The sequence below is a fragment of the Hyla sarda genome, chromosome 8, assembly GCF_029499605.1.
Source record: "Hyla sarda isolate aHylSar1 chromosome 8, aHylSar1.hap1, whole genome shotgun sequence".
Taxonomy (NCBI): Eukaryota; Metazoa; Chordata; class Amphibia; order Anura; family Hylidae; genus Hyla; species Hyla sarda.
Genome location: NC_079196.1, coordinates 57,647,323 through 57,657,769, shown reverse-complemented (window position 1 = coordinate 57,657,769; position 10,447 = coordinate 57,647,323). Strand labels below are relative to the sequence as shown.

The window sequence follows — 10,447 nt, the reverse complement described above, 5'->3', positions numbered from 1 at the left end:
GCTGAGTCTTTCAGCCTGACAAGGATCCCAAACACACCGCCCGGGCAATGAAGGAATGGCTTCGTAAGAAGCATTTCAAGGTCCTGGAGTGACCTAGCCAATCTCCAGATCTCAACCCCATAGAAAACCTTTGGAGGGAGTCCGTGTTTCCCAGCAACAGCCCGAAATATCACTGCTCTAGAGGAGATCTGCATGGAGGAATGGGCCAAAATACCAGCAACATTGTGTGAAAACCTTGTGAAGACTTACAGAAAACGTTTGACCTCTGTCATTGCCACAAAGGGTATATAACAAAGTATTGAGATGAACTTTTGTTATTGACCAAATACTTATTTTTCATCATAATTTGCAAATAAATTCAGACAATGTGATTTTATGTCTCTCATAGTTGAGGTATACCTATGATGAAAATTACAGGCCTCTCATCTTTTTAAGTGGGAGAACTTGCACAATTGGTGGCTGACTAAATACTTTTTTGCCCTACTGTACATTCAAGATTTCGCTATGGACATGACATCACACAGTTCCTCCATTTGGACATGATGACATCACACAGTTCCTCCATATGGACATGAAAGCATGACACAGTTGCTGCAGATTTGTCACCTGCACATCCATGATGAAAATCTCCCGTTCCATCACATCCCAGCGGTGATCTATTGGATAAGATCTGGTGACTATGGAGGCCATTGGAGTCCAGTGAACTCATTGTCATGTATGAGATGATGTGATGTGACATGGTAAATTATACTACTGGAATTAGCCATCAGAAGATGGGTCCACTGTGGTCATAAAGGGATGGACATGGTCACTAACTATACTCAGGTAGGCTGTTGTGTTTAAAAGATGCTCAATTGGTACTAAGGGGCCCAGAGTGTGCCAAGAAAATGTAAACCAGACCATTACACCACCATCACCAGCCTGAACTGCTGATACAAGGCAGGATGGATCCATGCTTTCATTTGTTTCCACCAAATTCTGGCCATGCCATCTGAATGTCGCATCTGGAATCAAGACTCATCAGACCGGAATACGTTCCTTTAGTCTTCCATTGTCACATTTTAGTTATCCTGTGCCAACTGTAGCCTCAGTTTCCTGTTCTGAGCTGACAGGAGTGGTCTTCTTCTACTGTAGCCCATCTGCTTCAAAACTGGATGTGTTGTGGGTTTAGACATGCTATTCTGCATACCTTAGTTGTAACGATTGGTTCTTGCTGTCTTTCTGTCATCTTGAACCAGTCTGCCCATACTCCTCTAATACAAACGAGGCATTTTCGTCCACACAATGCTGCTCGCTGGATATTTTCTCTTTGTCGGATCGTTCTCTATAAACCCTAAAGATGGTTGTGAGTGAAAATCCCAGCAGTTTTTGAAATACTCAGACCAAGCCGTTAGGCACCATAAACCATGCAATGTTGAAAGTCACTTATATGCCCTTTGTTCCCCATTCTTATGCCCAGCAAGATGTCTTGACCAGGTCTTCTTTCCTAAACGAATTGATTTGCTGCTATCGGCTGATTGGCTGTTTTGATAAGCAATTAACAGATGTATCTAATTAAGTGGCCAAGGAGTGTATATATTTTAACCCATGGAAGACGTAGACTGTAACTGTACACCCTGGTTGCCTGGTACTTGACGCACCAGGACATCCATGTACGTATGCTCTGAAGGGATAAGCGTCTATGAAGTGAGTGCAGGAGCTGCGCTCGCTTCATAGGTGGTAAGCGACAGCTACTATCTGTAGTAGAGCACTAACTGCTAATAAATGACAATGGGGGAGATTTATAAACCTGTGCAAAGGAAAAGTTGAATATAGCAACCAATCAGATCGCTTCTTTCATTTTGCAGAGGTCTTGTTAAAAATAAAAGATGCGATCTGATTGGTTGCTGTGGGCAACTTCTTCCTCTGGACAGGTTTTGATAAATCTCCCCCACTGTCTTTTCAGGACTATAAAGCAAGTACAGGCTACATAGTTACATAGTTACATAGTTAGTATGGTTGAAAAAAGACATACGTCCATCAAGTCCAACCAGGGGCTAGTGTGAACTACTTCAGTGTTTCCCAACCAGGGTGCCTCCAGCTGTTGCAAAACTACAAATCCCTGCATGCAGGGAGTTGTAGTTTTGCAACAGCTGGAGGCACCCTGGTTGGGGAACACTGATCTAGTTTGTTCTTTTGTTGCAGATGGTCTTTTTTTACACTTCAGTTCCATATATCATGTATGTGTCAGCCAGTGTGTTATAAACTATATATATATATATATATATATATATATATATATATATACATATATATATATATATATACATACAGATAGATAGATAGATAGATAGATATAATGTGTGCTGTGAACAGGAAGTAGAAGCGGCCGTGTCCGCCTGGAGAAGCAGTCCCATTCGTGTGACAGTAAGGTCATTCAGCTCCCTCCTTCTCCTGTCAGCCAGTAAATGCTTTTTGTGCCTCACACCGGTCTCAATAAAGTTGTTACAAAGTGACCTTGAGTGTGTGCCCCGCCCTCCATCCGGGTCCTCTTTATAAAGAGCCCAGCGCGCTTGCGTAGTGTCCTCCGTTCAGTTCGACCTCTGGTGCCGGTAAGAGGAGAGAAGCTGTCAGCCCCGGGGGTGCTCCTAATCCGCAGCCATCCGTTACCTTCCCGTCCCGCACTGCTCCCTTTCTTGTGGTTTCTCTCTTGTTCTCCGCCCGGACTCCCCGTTTTCCGCTGTATTTTCTTCTGTCTCCCCCCGTCTCTCCTGACATTTCCGCCCGTCTGACTCTTCTCCCCGTTCTCTTCCCGCAGAGGGACAGACAACTGACCCGACTCCCAGCCGAAGACCACACACAGCCCGGCCGCCATGTATGCCTGCGCCAAGTTCGTGTCCACCCCTTCTCTGGTGAGTATCGGCGGCTGTACCGGAGCCGGGGCCTACTACCCGCAGTGGATTATTCCTTGGGCCTCTGTAGGTCAAAGTCAATGTCTTTGCAGGCGGGCTCCCCCCGCGCCCTGCAGCTCTTTGGTTTAATCCAGCAGCTTCTTTCATTGCTGATTATTTAAGGTGGACTGATTTTACAATGTGAATTTCTGCATTCCTTGGCCGGCGGCTCTGTGTGTGACCTTAACACTGCAGAGAGTCCAAGGACATGAGCAGGCCTCTCCCCTGCACTGCTGCAGTATGAATGGCTGTGCTGAGAAGCTTTAGGAAAAGACTCTTCAATTTATTCTTATAGTTTTTCTTGTTTTTAGTGTTTAATTAGTGACTTTTATGTAGCTGTTTAGTGATCAGTTCTTAGATAGTAGTTTTGTATATTGTGCATTATATATTGCATATGCATTGTAGTTTTTATTCAATTTGCATAATGTTTGTAGCGTGCATGATCAGCATTAGTGAGCACTGGAGATCATTGATCTTTCGCTTGTCTCTTCCTATCAGATCCGTGCTGGGTCCAGAGCTGTATACAGACCAATCTCTGCATCTGTCTTGTCTCGGCCAGAGGTCAGAACTGGAGAGGTAACTATCCACTGCAATGTTATCTCTGTACACCTAAACCTGACTAGTTAGGGGGACATTACTGTAAACGATTAATGTCTTATAGTGTACAGACAACCTTCAGGAATGTCATCCTGTTCACACTGATTCCAAGGATTAATCACTAGGCCATTAGCTTGAAGGGCACCCTCAGGGCAGGTCAATGGGTTAATTCAAGGACATCCCCATCTGTTGAAGGTGTGATCACCAGGATGTCTTAGAAGTTGAGATTAATTGATTTAATTAATAAACTTTACAATGTTAATAATTTTTTTTTTTATTTTTTTTTTTAGGGAAGCACGCTCCTCAGTGGGACACAGAACCCCTGCACCCAGTTGGTACTGAGGGAATTCCAGACCAGTGCGATCAGCAGGGACATTGACACTGCTGCTAAATTCATTGGTGCTGGTGCTGCCACCGTAGGTGTGGCTGGCTCTGGTGCTGGTATTGGAACAGTTTTTGGTAGCCTAATCATTGGTTATGCCAGGTAATTTCTTCAATGTTGGTGAAATTTTGACATCTGTCACTAGGTAGACATCTTTATATTAAGTTAAGATTAAGGGGAATTTTGTTTACACAGCTTTTTGTGTGATTTGTCAAATTTGACCAAACAGCAACTTGTTCAAATGCTTTGACATAATCCTTAAGATTATTGCTAGATGCAGCAAAATTTGCAAACATGCTTTGACTTTTGCATTGGTAGCTGACTTGCCGTATAAGACGCACTTTTTCTTCCCCAAAACTCTTATACGGCGAATACACCCCTATCGCGGCGGTCCCTTCGGCCATCAACGGCCGGGACCCGTGGCTAATACAGGACATCACCGATCGCGGTGATGCCCTGTATTAACCCTTCAGACGCGGCGATCAAAGCTGACCGCTGCGTCTGAAGGGAAAGTGACACTAACCTGGCTGTTCAGTGGAGCTGTTCGGGACCGCAGTGATTTCACCATGGCGGTTCCGAACAGCCCGACTGAATAGCCGGGTTAGTGCTTACAGGACACCGGTAGGGACCTTACCTGCCTCCTCGGTGTCTTCTCTGTTCAGGGATCCCCTGTATGGCCGGCGCTCTTCCTCGTCATCACGTACATGCGACGGCGTGCGTAACGACGTGACGGAGAGCGAGGATACCCGGCCGGCAGACGTTCCGGAGCGACTGGGACACCGCAACAGCGGTGACGGGTCCGGAGCGGCGGGGAAATGAGTATTACCTCCTATGCAGTGGTCTTCAACCTGCAGACCTCCAGTTGTTGCAAAACTACAACTCCCAGCATGCCCGGAGAGCCAATGGCTGTCCGGGCATGCTGGGAGTTGTAGTTTTGCAACATCTGGAGGTCCGCAGGTTGAAGACCACTATTGGGTTCAAAATCTTTATTTTTTTAGATTTGGCTCCTATAAATTGGGTGCATCTTATAGGGCGAAAAATACGGTAATGCATGAAAAGTTAAAAATTATTTGAGTGCCCACAAGCCAGGATCATACTTAGAAACTTAGATCTAAGCAAACACTGAAAATAATTACCGTATTTATCGGGGTATACCACGCACCGGCCTATAACACGCACCCTCATTTTACCAAGGATATTTGGGTAAAAAGTTATTTTACCCAAATATCCATGGTAAAATGAGGGTGCGTGTGTGCGCGTGTATACCCCGATACACCCCCAGGAAAGGCAGGGGGAGAGGCCGTCGCTGACCGCTTCTCTCCCCCTGCCTTTCCTGGGGTCTAGAGCGCCGCTGCCGGCCCTTCTCTCCCCCTGGCCATCGGTGCCGGTGCCGACAGCCAGGGGGAGAGAAGGGGCAGCAGCACCCATAGCCGGCGCCGCTGCCCCGTTGCCTCCCCCCATCCCCGGTGGCATAATTACCTGGGTCGGGTCCGCGCTGCTGCAGGCCTCCGGCGCGCGTCCCCTGCGTCGTTGCTATGCAAGGCGCGGCGCACTGACGTCATGCGCCGCGCCGTGCAGCGCGTAGCAACGACACCGGGGATGCACGCCGGAGGCCTGCAGCAGTGCGGACCCGACCCCGGCAAAAGGTAATTATGCCACCGGGGATGGGGGGAGGCAACGGGGCAGCGGCGCCGGCAATGGGTGCCGCTGCCCTTTCTTTCCCCCTGGCTGTCGGCGCCGCTTCTCTCCCCCTGACTATCGGCGCCGGCACCGATAGTCATGGGGACAGAACGGGCAGCGGCACCGATAGCTAGGGGGAGAGAAGGGCCGGGAGCAGCGCTCTAGACCCCAGGAAAGGAAGGGGGAGAGAAGCAGGCACCGACTGCCTTTCTCCCCCTGCCTTTCCTGGGGGTGTATCGGCGTATAACACGCACATAGACTTTAGGCATAAAAATTTTAGCCTAAAAAGTGCGTGTTATAAGCCGATAAATACGGTACATAGATGAATTCTGCTTACTGGGGATTCACTTTCCATTTAGGAGGGATCTCTGACTTGCCCTGTAAATGAACATGAAGCCTCTGCCCACTAGGTAATGTTCATGTGGCATACTTTAAGTGGGCACTGTAAGATACAAAAACTTTTCATATGTTGTAAAGCATGCAAAACCAATAATTTTGCAATTGCTTTCATTAGAACATTTTCAGTATTTCATACTGAAAGCCAGTCAAACTGCCCCCCGCCTGCCTGCTTGGTCACATACTAGAAGAAATGAAGAGAAAAAACGGAACCTTGTCTAGGCGCTGTTTGCAGATCCAGGTTAATTAAAACACGAATATGTATAGCAAGTAAAGTGCCCGGAGGCACTGTTTGTTAATAGCCTCCAATTATTAAACATAGTGCCTCTGGGCACTTAACTTTCCATACATATTCGCGTTTTAATTAACCTGGATCTGCAAACAGCGCCTAGACAAGGTTCTGTTTTTTCTATTAATTTCTTATTGATCCTTCGGGAGAAGATTTCATCCTCTCCCGTTGGGCCGTGCAGTTCGCTTCCACATGCTGCGTAACCCTAAGGGGTGATGCGCCTATCTCTACATATATCTGGTAAGCAGCCATTTTATAGATTCGCGGCTTCCTTGTCCCAGATTGGGACACGGATACCCTGGGTGACACACGAGGCGCAGCCCTCTCCCCTGGACACATACTAGTCCTGCTGTGTCCATGCATCATCCCCCTATGTCATGGACACACTTCCTTGATTGACTGAGTGCAGGGCTAACGGCTGGAGGAAAAATCCTGCTACTGTCAGTGAGGACAAGCTGGGCGTTTTGCTAATGCTAGGGGAGATGTGAGCAGACGGCATAGAGAGGGAGGGGGCGGAGACCTGCAGTGAGGCCACGCCCCCTCCCTTTGAGAGGAATTCAGACTAGTGAGCTAAATTAAGTGTAATAAAAAAATAAAGGTGCTAGACACAAGTTAGATGTTCATGATTAGGTACTGTACATGAGTGATAAAGTACCTGTCAAAAAAAAAAACATTTTGTATGATCTAAGTCATATGCCTATTCTTTAAGCAGGTTTAAGTGGCCACTGTTGCTTGTAAAAACTACTGACACATCCAAGTGATCAAGTTTTGAATGGTGGGGGTCTGAGTGTTCAGACCATCACTAATCAAGACCTAGCTAAAAGTTCAAGCTCAATGCAATCTCTCCTGGATCAGTGTCACATGATTGATACAAACTCTTCATGTAAGTCTATGGTGCATGTCTTTCTAGTAACAGACAGGGAGAGGAGCAAGTGGCAGTTTAGACCTGCCAATCAAAACTTGACATGTCAGTTTTTTTAAAAAATTACAGGTAATGCTAAAGTCGGTCAGTAGCATTGCCTACACACTAACCTTATGGTACTACCTGTTAGCGTATGGTGTTGCTTAGCACAAGGTGTACCTTATCTTTCTAGGTCCTGGCATTCCTGATGGAATCCCAATACATTTTGGGGTTTTTCTTCCTAGCTGGTCCCTGATTCACACTGCCAAAGAACATTTTGGCTGGGTTTACACTACAGAATTCTGTGGAAATTCTGCTTGGAAATTCCAGTTCAGCAAGGTCCCATTGGTGGCAATAGGACTCTGATGCCCCTCCCATATTTTAGTGGTAGACATTCTTCTGCTGAAACTCCACTGCCCAAAATTGCCATGTCCATTCTTCAGGCGGCATCAGGGTCCTAGCTCCGACTGATTCAGTCACCACTGGCCACTCGGAAGCTCTAGATGGAACTCTTCTATCCAGAGCTTCATAAGTGTTAAGCTGGTCTTATACACTTTTCTGCATGTAATATTTATTGGGTCAAGCATTAGGAATTGTCTGTAAATAAGCAGTGCAGAGCCTAATTTGCATGTTCATTTTTAACAATTGAAGATAAGGTATACACTACTTTGACCTGCATTAAGACGGTACCAGTAGATGGGTGATGCTGCTGATTCACTTAAAAAAAAAATCAGCTGCACACCTGCCCTTGGGGTGTGGCTGACAGCAATGACAAAGGGCTACTTGGACAAGTAATGTTACTCGAAGTTGGAGGACCAGTTAAAATCCACAGGAAAAAATGAAACCTTAGATCCTTATTCTTGCTCGCATTTAGTTTTGTAACTTAAGAAATTGAAAATTGAACAGTCTACTTATACTATCTAGGTTGGTAGGGGTCTCCTAGTTATTAGTAGTACATAAGGGCATCAGCTCTGTACCTCAGTGGCATAGTAGAAGGCATCTCTAATGTTCATACTTGCATAACTTGCTATAGCTTTGTCCCAATGTTAGCTGTGTACACAGCATCAGGGTGGCAGCGCTTAAACAGCCTGTTAATTATGGTTTTGCAAAGTAGTTCCCAATTGTCAAACTCATTTATTTTTTTTAAATGCCAAGTCCCCCTTGGGTACATTCACACGTACAGGATCGTGTGCAGATTTGATGCACAGGATTTGTAACTGCAGATTTGAAGCTGTGCTTGGTCATTTAGTTTAAATTGAAATCTGCAGCAGAAAATCCTGTGCATCAAATCTCCATACGTGTGATCGTACCCTTATCCTAGAATTGCATGAAAGAACTTTGGAAAGCTGGGTACCACCCATTCAGATGTTGGAAATGCCATCCAAAACACCTGCTGAATGTCTTCCCTTTTAAATTCAGTTTAGTAAAATTTGCAATAAATCCACAGCATATCAATCATAACACTTTGCTGATTTAAAATTCTAATCTCTTGCTAGTTGTAGTTTTGTAAAGCTTGTCCACCTTACTGCTTTAATAAAGTTTGCCAACCACGGTGTGAGTCTAAAGACTATACCTGATCTGGTGCTCACTCGAGGGTCAGTGATGGTTGCTGTGTTGCAACCACTTTGTCAATGGAGACACCAGTAACAGAATACTTAGTGGATTTGTAGGCTTGGAGTTTATTAGAGATTGATGCATCTTGCAGGTGACAAGTTTCTATCCCAGTAAATAAATATCATTGAAGTGTCACTTGGTGCCTGGCTCTCTTATGCTCCTTTTAAATCAAGTTTATATTCACTAAAACTTATTCTATCAATTACTAAATCCTGAAATCTTGCAGCTTTCTGGCCACTGCCTAAAACTAAGCTGAGACTTCCCACTCTGTAAAGATCATTTCAATCAGTCTCCTTAACATAGGATTACATTGGAAGGTGACAAAAGTATATAGAGGACTCAATAGCTGTTCAGAAGTCAACCCCCCCCCCCCCCCCGACCTTTGCAAAGGACATTGGTGTCTTGCCAGTAACTGAACTACAGAATGCATTGGTGTGTGTATATATTAAATGACTATTGTAAAGTAGAATGTTGGACATATGGAATACAACTTCTATATATTTTTTTTTTTCTCTAGAAATCCTTCCTTGAAACAGCAGCTGTTCTCATACGCCATCTTGGGATTTGCCCTGTCTGAAGCTATGGGTCTGTTTTGTTTGATGGTTGCTTTCCTGATCTTATTCGCCATGTAAATGATGCTGGGAACGTCTACCTTCAACTGATCAGCTGTAAACAATATTTTACTGTGGCTCCCGAGGAAATGTTGTGTTGTCACGGATATGTACCATATTTCCAAAGTCCTTTCATTAAAAATGGTAAAACTTAGATACAAAAGTTTGTACTGTTTTGTCTGCACTTAATGCTTTTGATGCTCACAATAACTTAGTCTGGGAACTCCACTGGCTTATGAAGACACATATTTTACAATGTATCTTGTTGTTTTACATATGCATTAAAATCTGCAATAGTAAGTTCTGCCATTGCTGTAGTGTGGGTATATTTGGATTTAACCCCTCATGGTCTATTCACACATACAGTATTCTGCACAGGATTTCAATGTAAGCTAAAAGACTGAGCACAACTTTTGATCTTCAGTTACAAATCCTGTGCATCAAATCTGCACAGGGTACTGTACATGTGAATAGACCCTTAAGGATGCAGGGCATACATGTACACCCTGCACATGCTCCCATTCTATGGCTCAGAAGCACGCATCTTAGCAGTATGAACCCAGCAGCTATCAGCCTCTGGGACCTGTGGCTAATGCTGGACAGAACTGATCACTGAACGCAGTCTAAAGGGTTAATGGAAGGCATCAAAGTTGATTGCAGTGTCTAAGATGTGAGGGGGGGGGGGACCTAGCTGCTCAGGACCACCGGTGAATACAAGGTGTCCTGATCAGCTGAGAAGATGGCTGGAGGGCCCTTACCTGCCTAATATCAATCAGATTGGCACTCAAGTCAGCCATGGCAGGCTGGAGCACTCATCAATGCTGTGCTATTGCAAAGAATTGTTCAGTGCATGCAATCTAAGGATTGCATGTAAGTGTAAAAATGTTAATAAATGAGAATTTACCCCTTCCCTAAAGCTTAAATCCTTTTCCCATTTAACCCCTTAAAGACACAAACAAATTTCTTGTTTTTCATCCTTGCCTTCTAAACACTCTTACGGTTCTATCCACAGAGCCATGTGAGGGCTTGTCTCTTGCATGACCAATT

At 45.0% G+C, this 10,447-nt stretch overlaps 1 protein-coding gene across 1 annotated transcript; it reads left to right on the top strand.

Annotated features, from left to right (window-relative positions):
* Positions 1 to 2,526: 2,526 nt before the first annotated feature.
* ATP5MC3 (ATP synthase membrane subunit c locus 3) lies at positions 2,527 to 9,563 on the top strand. Its single transcript, XM_056534980.1, has 5 exons — positions 2,527 to 2,591; positions 2,798 to 2,891; positions 3,429 to 3,506; positions 3,818 to 4,011; positions 9,307 to 9,563. Exons 2-5 carry the CDS (start codon positions 2,853 to 2,855, stop codon positions 9,419 to 9,421), a joined length of 426 nt encoding a protein of 141 aa, XP_056390955.1. The 5' UTR covers positions 2,527 to 2,591; positions 2,798 to 2,852; the 3' UTR covers positions 9,422 to 9,563.
* Positions 9,564 to 10,447: the final 884 nt, after the last annotated feature.

Coding starts and splice junctions, on each gene's coding strand:
- ATP5MC3 (XM_056534980.1), top strand. CDS start 2,853: ATGTATGCCTGCGCCAAGTTCGTGTCCACCCCTTCTCTG. Junction 2,892..3,428: donor TCGTGTCCACCCCTTCTCTG/GTGAGTATCGGC, acceptor TCTTCCTATCAG/ATCCGTGCTGGGTCCAGAGC. Junction 3,507..3,817: donor CAGAGGTCAGAACTGGAGAG/GTAACTATCCAC, acceptor TTTTTTTTTTAG/GGAAGCACGCTCCTCAGTGG.